The sequence below is a fragment of the Callorhinus ursinus genome, unplaced genomic scaffold, assembly GCF_003265705.2.
Source record: "Callorhinus ursinus isolate GAN/ISIS: 27379988/994484 unplaced genomic scaffold, GSC_fseal_2.0 scaffold42, whole genome shotgun sequence".
Taxonomy (NCBI): domain Eukaryota; kingdom Metazoa; phylum Chordata; class Mammalia; order Carnivora; family Otariidae; genus Callorhinus; species Callorhinus ursinus.
In genome coordinates, this window is record NW_027397104.1 from 1057831 (window position 1) to 1074504 (window position 16674).

The window sequence follows — 16674 nt, forward strand, 5'->3', positions numbered from 1 at the left end:
AGATTTTTGATTGTAGATTTTTGTTTCTACCTTTGAGAAACTCAGAAGAAAATCATTTTTCTGGTGGAAAATACAATCAAATGGTAGAAACAGGGAAGTAACACTCCGAAACTGACTGTCCTCCTACTTTCAAGCTACTGCCCAGGAATACAGGAAGACTTTAGAATCCCCCCTTTTTTTTTTCCTGGTCTTCCTTTTCAGAGGGGCGGGGCTCAAGATTTAGTTTGGAAATCACATGCCTATTAATGACTGCTCTGTGGCAGCTAAACCAAGAGAACAAACAGCTGCCCTGTTCATTAATTCAAACACCGGGTACAGAGCTTGTGCTACAGACCTTTTGCTCCGGGATGGAAATCAGTGTGTATCCTCACTGGAAGTTGTGCTTTCAAGGACCTCACGTAAGTCATTTAGCAAGTCAATAGAGCTTCCTCGTGAAAACTGCAATAGGCGGGTGGGACAGGGAAATTACAAGGAAGAAGAGGAAAGCTTTGGTTTTAAATCTACCCATCCATCTTTTTTTTAAATGTCTTCTTTTTACTGCTAACCCATGTTAGTCATCCTGTGGTTGCTATTTGTATCTCTGTGACTGTGCTGAAACTCCTGGTCTAAACTGAAAGCTGAAAAGGAACTCTTTCCCTCAAATTCCTCGTGCTTTCATCAGATAAAGTGGGTTTGCTTTTTACTTTCTGAATCTTCGGCTTCCTAAATGCAGTTTATTTCCAAAAGTGTGATGTTCACGACAACTATTTTTACTTTCCTCTTTGCTTTTTGAAACTTGACGTATAGAGGGGCTCAGCTAATGCTTCTTTCTCTCCCAATTATTTAACTATTGACTAGCCACCTGCGGGAGAGGAGTGTGTTTACTCTGAGTTAATTAGTACCCAGTGGTAATGGCAATTACCATGTTTATCGAAATATAACTATGTCATATAGTGTGCTATATTATAATGAAACTTACTTAACCTAAATTTTTTATTAAGGCGTATGGAAATCCAGATGTTTTAGGGAATTAACATCACATTTCAATTCGGTGATTTTAAAAAATATATTTATATATTTAAAGATCATCTAGGGGCGCCAAGCTGGCTGAGTTGGTGGAGCATGTGACTTGATCTCAGAGTTGGGAGATTGAGCCCCACAATGGGCATAGGGATTACTTAAAAAAATAAAATATTAAAAAAAAAAGATCGGCTATAGTTAAGGAATGGTTTATAAGCAGTTTTCAATCAAATAACGTCATTCTTGCAATTATTTTCAACACAGTCGACTTCTAACTGTATCACTAATGTCTAATCTCAATTTGCCTTCTTCGGCGAGAATTTATCATCTTTATTTTTTGTAGCACTTGCACTTACCTTTTTTTTAAGAATTTATTTATTTATTTGACAGAGAGGTAGAACAAGTAGGCAGAGAGGCAGGCAGAGGGAGAGGGAGAAGCAGGCTCCCCGCTGAGCAGGGAGCCCGATGCGGGCCTTGATCACAGGACCCTGGGATCAAGACCTGAGGCGAAGGCAGCCGCTTAACCGACTGAGCCACCCAGGCGCCCCTGCACTTACATTTAAATTCAAGGTCAGATTTTCTGAGTTCTGAGTTGGAACTTCTTAGTTGTTTTTTTTTTTCTTCCTCATGTCTTCAATGAAATCTAAGAAATGGCTGTCTCTAGTTATAAAGGTAGTAGTTGTTCTGATTCCCATTTTTCATGTGACTGATTTTTTTTTTTTTAAGCGCCTTGAAAGTACCATTTCATCCATCTACCTAATGTTTGGTGGTTCTAGGACCACATCAACTCTGAAATACTCTATGTGGTTTTTAAGTTACCTTTCAAGGTTCTCTGCCCCTTAATAATACTTCTGTATTTTCCAATATTCCTCAACAAAACTTTTCTCCTTGTTGGACTAGTCTCCTCTATATGCTGTTCTCACTTCCTTATTATGTGCAATCACACAATATTCCCTTCTAGAAAAATGCTCATCTGAAATGTAAAATTGGTAGGATCATGACAGACTGAATTTGAGAGTTAATGGAGAAGTCAAGGAAGTCTCCCACTTACTGGGTGGACGATGACACCATTCACTGAGAATTAGAGTAGAAAAGCCCAAGTTTACGGAGGAGAAGAAAATTTCACTCTGGCAAGTTGATTTGTAGTGTCTGTGAAACACAGCCAAATGCAGGTGTCCTAAAAGGAGTTAGTGATTTTTTTAAAAAGATTTTATTTATTATTTGAGAGACAGAGACAGAGATAGCAACAGAGAGCCCAAGCTGGGAGGAGAGAAGAAGCAGGCATCCTGCTGAGCAGGGAGCCGGACTCGATCCCAGGACCTGTGACCTGAGCCAAAGGCAGAGGCTTAACCAACTGAGCCATCCAGATACCCTGAAAAGGAGTTAGTTATTTGGGTCTGGACTGAGAAGATGAGGCTGGAGTTTCAGATTTAGCAATAATTTAAAATGTTTGTTAAGTCATGCAGTGGATGAGTTTCCACTGGGAGTATACTAAAGTGAGATGAAAAGGAAGCTAAGTGGGGAATTCTGAGAAAACATTAACTTTTAAGGAGTGGTTTGAGGAAATAGAGCAACCAGAGAGGTGGCAGGTAGGCAGGGAATCAGGAGATGTCATGGAAACGTGGGAAGAAGAAAGTTTCCAGGATGAGGCAGTGACCACAGTGTAAAGAAGGGATTAAGAGAAGAGCAGCCGGAGGGCAGGAAAGACTGGGTGCCAGAAAAAGTGAGTGGAGAAAGTGGGAATGTGGCCAGGAAAGCACCACTGAATGTTTAATGTAGCACACCATAAACTGAAGTCCCGGGGTTTCCACTCCCTATAAAATTAAATTTAATGATGTGTAATAGTCTGACCGTTTAGGACTTAGAAAACTGTTATATACAGAATATTATAAAAAGAGTTCTGAACTGGCCAAGAGTAAAAGTATAACAAACTGGGCATCAGGGGCATTAAAAAAGTCTGGTGAAACAGGTAGAACAAAAAAGGTAGTTGGGCTAAGAGTGTGCAGTGTATTTCAAAATAGATACAAATTTTGTTGGGTGAATTATGCCTATCACAATAAGGATCTCTGACCTACATCATTCTCCAGGTCTCCAGTCTAATGAAAATGACCTTTCGGTATTGCAAATTCAACATATCCAAATCAGAGATCCTTATCACTGCCTCCCGCCCATCCCCTGGACGCTTCTCCTCTGTTTTAGATAGCAGCCCTGCCAGCCACCCAGCTGCTTTGAAATGGAAACCTCATCATTCTCTTCGACCTCGTCATTCTCTTCGATCTCGTCTCTGAGATCAAGTTCTGTCCATTTTTTCTCCACATTCTTTTGATTCCATCCTCTTAATTCCCACTACCACCATCTTTTTTTTTTTTTTAAGATTTTATTTATTTATTTGACAGCGAGAGAGGGAACACAAGCAGGGGGAATGGGAGAGGGAGAAGCAGGCTTCCCGTAGAGCAGGGAGCCCGATGTGGGGCTCGATCCCAGGACCCTGGGATCATGACCTGAGCTGAAGGCAGACGCTTAAGGACTGAGCCACCCGGGAGCCCCCCACTACCACCACCTTAATTCAGGTCCTGAAATAGGATTCTTAACTGGTCTGCTTTCTTCTAATCGTACCCCCTCTTTCTAACCCATCTTCCACAATTGTAATGAAGCAAGTCTGATCATGTCACTGTCTTGATTTAAAAAATCTCCCAATTTTAATGAGGAGAAAGAAAGCCTGACCTTTTCAGTTCCAAGACACTTGCTGATCTGGCCTAACCCCACATCTTAGCTGCATCTTGTTACTTTCTGCCTCCACACATCTATGCTATAACACCATTATGTTTCTCCCTGTTCTTCAATTCACCATACTTTTTTTTTTTTTAAAGATTTTATTTATTTATTTGACAGAGAGAGACACAGCGAGAGAGGGAACACAAGCAGGGGGAGTGGGAGAGGGAGAAGCAGGCTTCCCGCGGAGCAGGGAGCCTGATGCGGGGCTCGATCCCAGGATCCTGGGATCATGACCTGAGCCAAAGGCAGATGCTTAACGACTGAGCCACCCAGTCGCCCCTCACCATGGTTTTTACACTTGATCCACTATAAAATCTGAGCAAGAGCTCTCGGGTCTCGCTACCAAGATGACCAAGAAAAGAAGCAATAATGGTCATGCCAAAAAGGGCCGCAGCCACGTGCAGCCTATTCGCTGCACCAACTGCGCCTGTTGTGTGTCCAAGGATAAGGCCATTAAGAAGTTCGTTATTCGGAACATAGTAGAGGCTGCCGCCGTCAGGGACATTTCCAAAGCGAGTGTCTTCGACACCTATGTGCTTCCCAAGCTGTATGTGAAACTACATTATTGTGTGAGTTGTGCCATTCACAGCAAGGTAGTCAGGAATCGCTCTCATGAAGCACGGAAGGACCAAACACCCCCACCCCGATTTAGACCTGCAGGTGCTGCCCCACCACCTCCACCAAAGCCCATGTAAGGAGCTAAGTCCTTAAGGACTGAAGAAAAGCTGTTCTTCAGAAAAAAAATAAATGGCGATTATACTTCATACGGAAAAAAAAAAAGATCTGAGCAAGAGTGTTGTACTAGTAAGATCATAAGCTTGGTTGCTGGAGGAGGGCAGATGGGGAAGTTGAATCCAAGAGACTTGGACCAGCCATGGAGAAAAGAACTGGGATGGCAGTGACTTTATTTTTATTTTTTTTTAAGATTTTGTTTCTTTTAAGTAATCTCTACATCTAGCATGGGGCTGTAACTTCACAACCCTCAGATCAGGAGTCACATGCTCTACTGACTGAGCCAGCCAGGTACCCAGCAATGACTCTTTGATAAGAGATATGATTCCCCCCATTTCACTCGATGCTTATTAGACGGTATTTCTTACATACATCATGATTCAAGGAACTATCAGGGAGACAAGTATACCTAACAGAATGAACTTCAAGGAATTTATGATCTGATGAGAAAAATAGGACATAAAGAGTAACTTATGTGACCGATTTTCTTATAAAACATCAGATCTATTACTTTACAGTCATAAATATGTACATTCAAAGATAGCAGGTAACTCGGAATAAGTATGAAATGAGTAATCAAGACAAGGGCAAGTGCTACAGGCATTTAGAGGAAGAAGAGATTGTTTTGGATGTTCAAATTAGGTTTTACAACAGAGATAGGACCAGAAGCATGAGTAGCCCGTAAGTAGCAGGAGGGATGATAGCCTTCTCATTGTGGGGAATGACGCAAAGTGAGGCGGAGAAGATCTGTTCAGGGCAAAAGGATCTGGGCAGGGGAAAACGGTCACAGGAACAGGTCACGGGGTGATTGTGGGGGACTTTCAATCCAAAATTGATGTCATAGGCATACCTTACCTAGCAGGGAATGGGGAGCTGAAGTTATTCTTAAGCAAAGAAATGACTTAATGAAAGCAATCCTTTAAGGGGATTCACCAGGCAATAGGGTGCAGGGCAGATTACAAAAGCAAGGGGGCATAGGCTGGAAGAACAAATAGAAACACAGTAATTTAGGGCTAAGATGCCATATTTTCTCAATTCTAAGACACTGTTGACATAACAGAGTTCATAATAAAAAACTCTACATTAAATGCCTACATTGATTATAAGATAAATCTTGACTTTAGGTGTGAAAATCATAAAAATATAGGCATTTCAGAATTGAGAAAATAACAGGATGAACTAAGGTAGTGATGATAGGAATGGTAGGAACAGGAAGGAAGAGTAGCTGTAAACCGCCCCCCCAAAACAAAACAAAACAAAAAACCCAAAACTATTTTGAAGAAGTTTAGACATTGGATGTTAAAAGTCAGAGAGAAGATTAAAATATAACTCCGTGATTTTGAGTCTGCATGAAAGTGGCAAGTTGGTACCATTAACAGACATGAGGAAGTGAAGAGGGAAAAAACTGAACTAAATTTTATATATTGAGTTTGAGGTGAGGAAATATCTAGCAGGCAATTGGGATATGGGCCTTGAACTAGGAAAAAAGATCAGGCTAGCATGTGCATCCAAGGAATTATCTACACAGAAGTCAAAATGGAAGACTTGAGAGTGAATGAAATTCTGAAGGACGGAATACGTAGAGAGGACCAGGGGCAGATGTGTAATCCTTAGGAAACCCACATTTAGAGACAGGAAGCAGGGTAGGGAAGAAAAGCAGAAATGATGTGATGGGTTGGATTAGATTCATTCCAGGGTAGGGGCATGAAAGTCATGAGAAGAGAAAGGTTGAGGTTTATGTTCATGCTTAGGATTTATAGACGTTAATTATGTGTATTTGGATGTCTTTTTTTTGGAGGGGTAGGGTAGGGCCCAGTGCAGAGCCCAATCTCACGACACTGAGATCATGACCTGAGCCAAAATCAAGAGCTGGATGCTTAACTGACTGAGCCACGCAGGCACCCCATGTATTTGGATGTGTCTTAAGCATTCACAGAGGTTAAGCCCACTAAAGTGCTCCAAAGGAATGTCCATGTGGGACTCCACCTTCATCCTTAGCTTCATGCTGACTACCAGATGTGGGCTATTCCTCAGCTCCAGGGGTTTTGGATCAGTACTTTGGCTGGTTCCTCAGCCTCTATTGAAAAATCATGAAATTTTTCCAAAGGCTTGTTGCTGATTTTGAGTGCTATTGATTTTAGCGAGGTCCTTTGAAGTCCAAAGAACATTCTTCTCACATAACTCTTTCATGAGCAGTTATTTTAGAACATAATTTTGTTGACCTAACTTTTTATAACAGAGTCAAAGTTAAAGATAAACTAGTTTTAAATACTTTTCCAGTTCTTCTGGAATAGCTGTGCAAATTAAACTTTCTGAACTCCAATTAGTCAGGGATGGCTGAGCTCTCTCTGGCTTACCTCATTTCCCTAGCAGACAGAGAAGAAATACAATTATTTACTGGTTTGAAATATGATACTTTCATAGCTCTTAAAGAAAAATACACTTAAAAGTCCCACTAAAGGGCAACCTTTCACAAAAACAAACACATAGTCATTGTATTTATTTGTACTTTTCTTCTGTAATTGGGGGAGCTGGCCTAGGGATGGCTCACCAGCAGAGGTGCTTTAAAAGGCTGATTGGCTGACATAAGAAACGGATCAGTAATTGAGGCCAGGAAGAGTAATTAAATGGTCCCGAAATATGAATTCCAAGAGGCTTCTTTTCTTGCTATAAATATCTTAATCACTACCTTTGTAAGCCTATCTTTCAGTCTTAGGCTCTTGCAAACCTGGAGTTGACACATAAAGTTTAGGATGTTACTGAACTATTTTCAGTCAATGTAACCTTAATCCTTACATGCTCTTCCTAAAGGGGAAAGAATTGCTTTCCCATCTATGTCATCATCAGTGCAACAAGAGCAGTTCTCTCTGTTCTGGGGAGGTGCCTATATGACTTGGTTGGGCTCTCAACAATCTGACTTATGCAGTGATATCTGGTTTGTAAGATGTGTTTTATCTTCTTTACATACTCAAGAGGTTCTGGCAATTAAAAGTTTTGTGCCTGAGATACAGAGTGGGATGAGGGGAACAGTTAACAAAAGGATATTTATTAAGCAGAAAATTCGAGCTTAAGATGGTGATTAGTTGCTCAATTTTTTCCATGTTTTGATTTCTTCATGAAACTGGCAAAGGACAGGAATGGCAGGTACATGGCACCACCCTGCCTGAAAAAACACACAGCTGATAAACCACAAGATTTTTTTCCTTTGAACTCAGCCTCAGAGTCGTTTTCCACACAGTTCTCTAGGAAGCCACTCCCAGTTGGTTGGAGTTGGGAGTTGAAATAATGGGGTTGGAGATTCTTCCTGGTTTACAGTTTTGGTGTTAGTATGACCTGATTGCAAGGAACAGGGCACCTTAAGAAACACAGGATTTTTAAAGGATTCACATGGGTTACAGTTGTTTAGGATCCAAGGCAAGTCAGGGACTAGATCCTCTCCCTGCAGCCCGCCCGTTCTACCTCCTGTAGCATATCTGTTGTGTCTGTTTTTGTGCCTCATTTTCCAATTCACTCCCAACTGGCCAGTCCTCCCTCTATTCCATAGCCTAAATGCTTCAGAGAAGTAGTTTAACATGCTTAATCAATACCATTGTGTCTATTACTAAGCACAGCCTTGGTGCTAGATCTTTCCATGGGTCATGGATAGGCAGCCCTTGCATAGACAGCCCATAGACACTGGCAATGTTTTCTTTCTTTATTTTAGTGGTAGTTATCCAAGTATGTTCACTTCATGAAAATTCAGAATTCAACACATACTTGTTATGAGCAGGTGTCTTTGTTACACTTTAATGAAAGTTTATTTTTTTAAAAAGGGCCAAACTGATCTCATTTTCTTTTTTGAAGGCTTTATAAAATTAGTACATCAGGAGACTGTCATAGACATTGTATGCCTTGAGTTTATTTTATTTTAATTTTTAAAAATATTTTATTTATTTATTTATTTATGAGAGAGAGAGAGAGGGATAAGCAGATTCCACGGAGCATGGAGCCCCAGAAAGACCCAACACAGAGACTGCGGGGTGTGTGTGGGTGGCTCATGTGGGGCTCAATCCCGCGACTCTGAGATCACCACCCCAGCGGAAATCAAGAGTCACTCAACTGACTGAGCCACCCAGTCTCCCCTGTATATCTTGATTTTAAAGGAGATATCTTTAAAAGTCTCTTAAAGACGTTTATATAAGCAATTCAGAGAGACGTGGGCTCGATAACAGAAGAGTTATGTAAATTCTTAACTAGTGGAACAGCATACCCAAAAATTGATGAGCAACCTGAAGATAGGTTTCTATCATAAGAAAGGCTCTGTTTAGTATAAAGAGGAAATTCAGGGTAGTGGCTAAACATGTGGGATCAAAAGCTGGGTTCTTCTGCTTAACAACTGTGTGACCCTAGGCAACTTTCTCTTTTGTGCTTCAGTCTCCCTATCTATAAATGGGAGTGATAGAATCTATATCTTAAGGTTGTTAGGAGTACTGTGGATATATAAATAAAGTGTTTAGAATAGTTGAGTACTAATACATGGGTAGATTTCATAGAGAGGCAGAGTACTTTATAATTAAACCACCAAATAAAAGAGCAAGATAAGTCCCTATTAGAACAAATGTTCCTAAAGTGGTCAGATGAATATCTGTCTGGGATGCTTTAGAGAGGTCTCTGCCTTTGATGAAAAGGTTGGGCTAGATGATCTTTTAAGATTTAGGATTCTCTGATATCCCAATTATGCCACAAATGTTTGAAGGTGTAATTCTGCTTATGGAGTAATCTATAGAAAATTTGATTTTATTACATTATAAACCCCTAAGTACTTTTTTGCAACTTCTAGAGCTCTCAGATTAAAGCCAAAGGAAACCAAACCAAACATACAAAATATAATGACTGGGGAAGATTTTTGATATGTTAATTCACACTGTTAAATAGCAAAGTGACAGAGATCTGGAAATGTAATATTACCTATAGAAATGTGATCAGAAAAAGCCAAAAGAAAATGCCTCCTAGAGCTCCTTGTTGCAACTTCATCTCCAGAGAACATAGAGAAAAATTCTAAAAAAGAGGGTCATTTCATTAATTTCATTTTCATTTCAAGGTTAAATGATTCCATGAACACAGAACTACTCGAACTATGTACAGAAATACAAAGTTTTCAATATTGGTCAAATAAACATAAAATCTACAAGTGGCTTAATAAAGTGCACAAATTCTCACAATTCTATTATCTTTATTAAAAGTATTTGTATTTCTAGCTACATTTTTTCCTAGCTATAATCTTAAGCATTAAGTATTTAAAAAATATATAGTACTTATACATAAAAAAGTACAGATATCTTAGGTGTACAATTTGAATTCTAATAAACTAAAAATAGCCATGTAATAAGCAGGGAGTCTGCTTCTCCCTCTGACCCTCTTCCCTCTCGTGCTCTCTATCTCTCATTCTCTCTCTCTCGAATGAATAAATAAAATCTTTTAAAAAAAGAAAATTGTTACTGTGTGGTGATGGATGTTAGCTAAACGTAATGGTGATCGCTTCACAATATATACATATATCAAATCATGTTGTACACTTGAAACTAACATACAATGTTTTATGTCAAATCTGTGTCCAGATTCATATATCTTATTGTTCACTTAATAGCTTTATATAGCTACTTCATAGGCATCTCAAACATATCCCAAATTAAAACTTTACTTTTAACTCCCCACACCTGGTCACTCCCTCAGCTTTTCTCTCATCTCGGTAAATGGCACCAGTCGCCCAATTACTAATGCCAGACACCTGGACGTCATCCTTGTTTCCTTCCTTTTCTGTCAGTCCCTCATACCTAATCCATATTTTTCAAATCTGTGTCCAAACTCAATCTCGTATCATCCATTTGAGTTCCACTGCCACCATTTTTTTACAATTAATTTTATTCTCTTTAATACGGAATATATGCATGTACTACAAGATACAAACGATATTATAAATCGGTATTCGGTGGAAAAGTCCATCTCCTTCCAGCCCTGTCAATCAGTGGGACCAGTTTTTCATGTATGCTTGCAGACTATTTTTTTGCATTGCCACATTCTTTCAGTGCCAATCCATTCTCCACATACTAGCCCAAGTGATGTTTTAAAAAATCTGTTAGCACTTCCTTACACATATCCTCTTAAAGTCTGTCCTTTTGTGGCTAATATGACCTTTTAGTAGCTCCAAGCTAGTTGCGGGGAACTGCTTGTTCATAAACACTCTGCAAATTACAGCTTCATCATTAATTGAAATACATGAAATGCAAAAGTTTTATTGGATTTGAAATTCGCTTTACAGCAAGAACGCTGGATGAGTTGTTAAATAGTTTCACCATTAATTATTTAATGGTTGTAAAAAATGTTTTAATGTTTTGTAACACCAACTCATTCGAAGCTTGTCATTGGTGACTCGGTGATTTGAAAAGATCACTAAAAGTCTTTATCAGGCGCCGTGGGAGCCCTCTTCCGCCACCTTTTCTGCGCCTGCCAAGTTCCCCTTTGGACATCCCCGGGCCCGGACTGGTGGAAGGTGCCCTGAAGGGGAGACCTAGGTGGAGCGCCTTATGATCAGCTGCTATCTGCCTTGTTTGGATCATTATCAACACTCCATCAGTCTTCTAGCAGACATGGTCCTGGAGTGGCAAGGCTTTACCTCAAGAGACGGCTCTGGAGCGGACCGGCTGCGCGACAGTATTGTTTTGGTCAGGGCCTACGAAATGCCTGAGGGAACAGAAGGCGTAATTCTCCCTTGGGTGCAAGGCCAAAACAACTGCCACGTGTGAGGACCCGCGTTCCCCAGCGTGCGTGCGGCGGCGGAGGAGAACGCGCCGGGGCGGGGAGCACACACTGGCCGGCCCACCACGACAACGGAAAACACTCCGCCCCCCTCACCGGGCCCCTGCCAGAAACCGTTTGGCAAGAGGGTGGGGCCCGGGCGGGCGCAGCCAATCACAGGGTCGCTCTCAGGTTACGTAAGGGCGCGTTCGCCGATTCGGTGCTGGGGGTACGCGTGCTGGGGCGTGCGGGGCTGGGGTCGAGACGAGAGTCGTCTACGCGCGTGGCGGACTTTGTGGAAGCCGCGGGGGCGGACTTGCGCGGGCCCGCCTTCTGGTGTTGCGTTCGGCTCTCGCCCGCGAGGCGCGGCGGCGGCGGCGGCGGCGGCGGGGGAGGGAGCTGCGCGCCAGCGTCTGGTGAGAGCCCCGCATCGGCCGGGACTCGGGGGACGGGCCGGGGAGAGCATCCTCCGGGCCCCCAACGGCCTCCTTTTCTGACTCCTGCCTCGTGGCCTCCGCGGTCCGGCGGAGGCCTCGGACCTCCCCGTGTCCCCAGGCCCGCACAAGACCCGGCCTTCGCCCTGTCTTCCGCAGGCCTACGTGCCAGGGCCCCTCTGTATTGCGGTCACGGGCTCCGTCTTGTGGCCCGCGGAGCAGACAGGTTCATTGCGGGCCCCGGGCGAGTAGCCGGCGGCTCGGAGTGACTCCAACCCAGGGCCAGTGCTGTCCAGTAAGGAAGCAGGCTGTCCCCCTGGGAGATAGTGAGGGTTCTGTTACGGAGGTGTGCAAAGGAAGGCGGCGAGCTCCTTAACAGACAAGTTGCCCTGGGGTGTAAAGGGTTGAACTGAAAGATGTTGAAGATCTGCGCCCAATCCTGACTACGTTCTGAGTCTTGGCTTTCTTAGAAGTTTGATAGGCGTTTATTTTTTCTCCCAAATCTGAGCACACCCGTTAAATTGTTAGAGCACGATAAAGTATTGTCTTCTCTGAAAGACAGGAGGGGTGCAGTTTAGCAGCTGTAGAGGGTCTGGAAGAAGCCAAAGCAAATTACAGCTCAGGAATAGGTTTCTGAATTTCAGGCCGTTTTTATATAGCCCCTTCTTCTTAATCCTGACTCTCATCCCCGCTGCACGGAGGGAAGAGTGATATATCATGTTCTTTTCATTGCTGTGGGCCCTGGCAGGACCTGGCACAAAGGTCCATGGATGTTAATGATCGGATACTAGGCAAACACTGGATGTGGCAGTATCCTGCGTGCTGGGTTTGATTTTTGGTTCTGGCAATTATTAAATGTGATTTGGGGCAAGTAAATTATTTTGGCTGTACCTCAGTGTCCTCCTCTGTAAAATGGGGCTAGTGAGAGGGCTGTCAGGATGAGATGGTTAATGCTTACGAAGCTCTTAACACAAGTGCGTAGCACCTCAGAAATACTTCTCAAATGTTTGCTGTTACTCTTTGCTTAGTGATTGCTTGAGCCAAATGTTTGTGAGTCTTTTTCCACAGCTGAGTGGAATATTATTCTGGAAAGTGTTGAATACCTTTTGTCAGTATTTAAAATGGTCAGTCTTGAGAGAATGCAGGAAGTGGTCTTTAAGAATTGGGTTTCTCAGAGATAGCCAGTGAATTCAAGATGAAAGCATACTTCTCTGGCATTTATCTATATTTTAGTTACAATTTTGGAATTCATAGGTGAAATGGGGGCAAATATCCAATCCCTCCTGACTTTCTGAGCTTTAGGCTTGAGGGACTATGGACGACATACCTACTTCATAATATCTGTTTAAAAGAGTTCTTGTTTTTAAGAATGAAAATTTCAAATGTGCTTAAAAGGACAGAAGATGGTATGACACCTTCTACCAGTCACCAAGATTTAACACATGTTAATATGTTACCATGTTTGTTTCACATTTCTGCTTATGGTATGATTTAAAAAAAAAAATGTTAGCTAAAGCCTGAAAAGCCCCATTTTTCTTTTCCTTCCTTCCTTCTCCAAAGGTAACTACTTCCCTGAGTTGGCGTGGAACTTTAGATCAATAACAACATACAGTAATGTTTTATACATTTTAAAAAACTTACAAAAATGGTACCCTATTGTAACTAACTTTTTAGAATTTGCTGTTTTCCTCTAATGTTCCGTTTCTGAGATTTATTAATATAGACAAATACAGACATAGTCCATACATTTTAATTGCTGTCTGGTATTCCATCATGTAAAGAATCGAGTTTTATATTGTTTGGTTTACGTTGTACTTTATGCAACTTAAATTTGTCCTATTACAGTTTAAGTCCATTTTGCCACTCATTATTTTGCCATTCATTCTATACTGGTCATGGGGACTCTGGTCATAGTTCTCAGTATAAAAATGTATCTTTGGGTATGACCTCTTATCCAGAGCAAATAGTAATGTATACTGGGCTGAGAAAAAAATTAATTTTGTTTCCGGGGATTCTGTTTGGAAAAGTGAACTAGTTAAGATCTGTTATGTGGCCTGGTGTCAGGTACTAGATTTAAGGTTTCTAAAAATCAGAGACAGGGTCTTTCTCAGTTCTGTGTCTCAGCTTTCTTTATAGTGCTCTGCACAGAGTAGATACTAAATGTTTGTGACACTGATTGTTTTTACTTCTGGGTCTTTCATAACCCTTCATATATTTAAAGAGATGATGGCCAGCAATTTTCAAAACTTTGCACTTTTAGTTTTGATATTTCCAGTGCCTTTAGACTTTCCCATTTTACCATTCAATTCAGAAACATAATTAAAAGCATTTTGAAAAGCAAGGTATGCAACATCAGTTTGTAGAAAGTTATCAGTTGTATAATATATGCTGTATGTATTTATAAGCAAATACATCTGTATTTATATATGTATGGTTTACCTATAAAAGTATAGATGAGAAACTAGTAACTCATAGCTTCCAGGGAGAAGAAGTATGTGGCTGGGGAACACAGATAAGACTTTTGCTATATAGCCTCTTGTGATTTCTCAGTTTTAAACCATGCGAAAGTACTCCCTTAGAAAAAAAATAGTTAAGATTATTTTAAAAAACCCCAAACCTCTCTCCTTAAAGAGGCATTTTAACCATATTTTAAAGATTTAAGTTCTTTCCTGAAGGAAACTTTGGTCTTAGTAACATTTTTGCCTTTTCATAGTTTGTTTGGCTAGCTTACTTTGTTTTGGTAGAATAACTTTTGAGTTACTTGGTAAATACTAAACATTTTAGTATTGCGAGGCAGAATTTATGTTCTTTTAAAATAAAAACAAATTGACCAACCATGAATGATTTGCCTCACCTAGCAAGTTGCATATCACCAACAATTTATTCAGCTCAAATTTAATGATCAGTGAAGGAAGGATTATGTATAAGAACATTTAAGACAACCATTTTTGGAAAAGTATTTTTGTCTTTAATTAGGTAGTGCTTAGATCTGGTGAATACAACTCTCTTGACAGAATGCCTATATCATTATATCATGAATGCTTTCTGTTGGATGGAATTAGCTTTTACTGGCGATTGTTGAGTTCAGAATGGGCCTAATGATGGGGCAGTTTGTGTGCTCACAGAAGTTTGAGCCTAATAGAGATGAGATGGCAGCTGATGAGATTTCCAGTGGGTTTTAGAGTTTACACTGATCTAAAGGGCAGCGCCCCTTCTACTGGCATCCTTAATCAAGCTTCTTTGTATTCCTGATTGCAAATTCTAAATATTGACACACTTCCTGAAGCAAAAGCATTGAATCTGTGAGGTGGAATTTTACATTGATATAGAGAAGTTTAAAATGCTCCATAAAACATCTCATATTCCTGATTGCAAATTCTAAATATTGACATACTTCCTGAAGCAAAAGCAGTGGATCTTTGAGGTGGAGTTTTACATTGATATAGAGAAGTTTAAAATGCTCCATAAAACATCTCTTATCCCTTGCCCCTGATTTTTACTTTGAATGGAGGGTATAGATGGCAGGAGGGAGGGCCGGCGTGGGCAGAGAAGTTGAGCAAAAGTATTATGTGTTGGGTAGGGCCATAGTGCTCAGAGGAAGGCAGCAGCTAAAAAGGGTGAGGTGAAGAGGAACTGAAGCTTATGTAGAGGGTTTAACGAGGAGGCAACGCTTAGACTGAGTTTTGAAGGAGGAGGAGGAGCCCAGGCCAGAGGGAAAGGAAGTTTTACCTAGAGGTGCATACGTCTAGAAAGGCACAGAGATTTGGAGACTCACTGGTTGAACGCAGGTACTTGGTATGGCTTTGGCACAGAGTAAGGGTAATTGTAGGTCAAGGAGAAGTGGTTGGAAAGATGGGGTAAGTCCAGATCAGAATTTGGACTTTATTTATAGGTTGTGTATTCTGTTGAGCATGATAATCAAATTTGTGAACTTTGGAAAGATCACTCTGAAAGTGTGTGGGAGGCAGGGCAACACTAGAGACAGGCAAACTACTTTGGCAGTTGTTAACAATGGTTCAGACCTAAAATGAGAGGTTAGACTAGGGGGTGTCCTGGGGATGAAGAGGAGGAGCTAGAGTTGAAAGATACTCAGGAGGTGGAGGGGCGCCTGGGTGGCTCAGTCAGTTAACCATCGGACTCCATCTCAGCTCTGGTCTTGATCTCAGGGTTGTGAGTTGAAGCCCTGCTTTGGGCTCCACGCTGGGCATGGAGCCTACTTAAAAAAAGTTCAGGAGGTGGAACTGACAGGGTTTAGGAGGTACAGAGTAAGGGACAGAGAAGACAGGGATGGTAAGGGTCAAGGCATTTGGATGAATGGAAGTTCGTACCTGAGGTAGAGAACAAGGAAGGAGGAACAGAAATGAGGAAAACAGTAAGTTCGGTTTGGGTCATTGACTTTAAGGTGTGTATGGGTCAGTAGATACCTGGTAGGCATTTGGAATTGTCCGAAGTTTGTAGGCACTGGCTATAGGAACTAATGAGGCCTTGAAGGTAAGGTTTTTTATTTTACCTTTCTCTTCCCCAACACTAATCACAGTGCTTTGTATATAGTGGGTGTTTAGTGTGAGGGTGAATAGATCCTATCCCTTATAAGATGTGATCTTGAATCTTGGGGAGGTAATTTCCTCTCTCAAAACATGTGTTTCCCTTTCTGTAAGAGAGGGAGTTGAACTAGATCAGTTGTTTTCAGTAGTCTGGTATGTTGGGATCAGTTGTGAGGTATGGTAAGTAATTTCTAATAAAGAGCTGATGTTTGCTTGCCTTTTAAATGGGAGCTGATTTATGTCACTGTTTCTTAATTGCATTCCAGTGTGTTTTCTTAAGTGTGAGAGAAAGGGGTGGAATTAGTTGGCAGGAATTTCCTAGCTCTGGATATACCAGTGGGTGTGTCACATAGCAGCAGCGGTGGGGAAAAAAGGTTAAGAAGCACTGTATTAAATGGTGGCTAAAAGGCTTGGAA

At 41.3% G+C, this 16674-nt stretch overlaps 2 protein-coding genes across 9 annotated transcripts in view; both read left to right on the top strand.

Annotated features, from left to right (window-relative positions):
* The first annotated feature begins 267 nt into the window (after positions 1-267).
* GNE (glucosamine (UDP-N-acetyl)-2-epimerase/N-acetylmannosamine kinase) overlaps positions 268-16674 on the top strand; it is a 48275-nt gene continuing 31868 nt past the window's right edge. For 3 of the 8 annotated variants that reach the window (XR_003204629.2, XM_073881343.1, XM_073881346.1), the window contains exon 1: positions 268-398. Coding sequence is in view for 3 of the 8 variants with exons in the window: in XM_073881343.1 (XP_073737444.1) it covers positions 348-398 (51 nt within the window). In the remaining 5 variants the exon portion in view is untranslated. The other 5 variants (XM_073881348.1, XM_025853006.2, XM_025853007.2 and 2 more) reach the window with 5 other exon arrangements.
* Positions 3958-4900, top strand: LOC112809647 (small ribosomal subunit protein eS26-like). The gene has a single exon (XM_025853009.2). It carries the CDS (start codon positions 4122-4124, stop codon positions 4467-4469), a length of 348 nt encoding a protein of 115 aa, XP_025708794.1. The 5' UTR covers positions 3958-4121; the 3' UTR covers positions 4470-4900.

Coding starts and splice junctions, on each gene's coding strand:
- LOC112809647 (XM_025853009.2), top strand. CDS start 4,122: ATGACCAAGAAAAGAAGCAATAATGGTCATGCCAAAAAGGGCCGCAGC.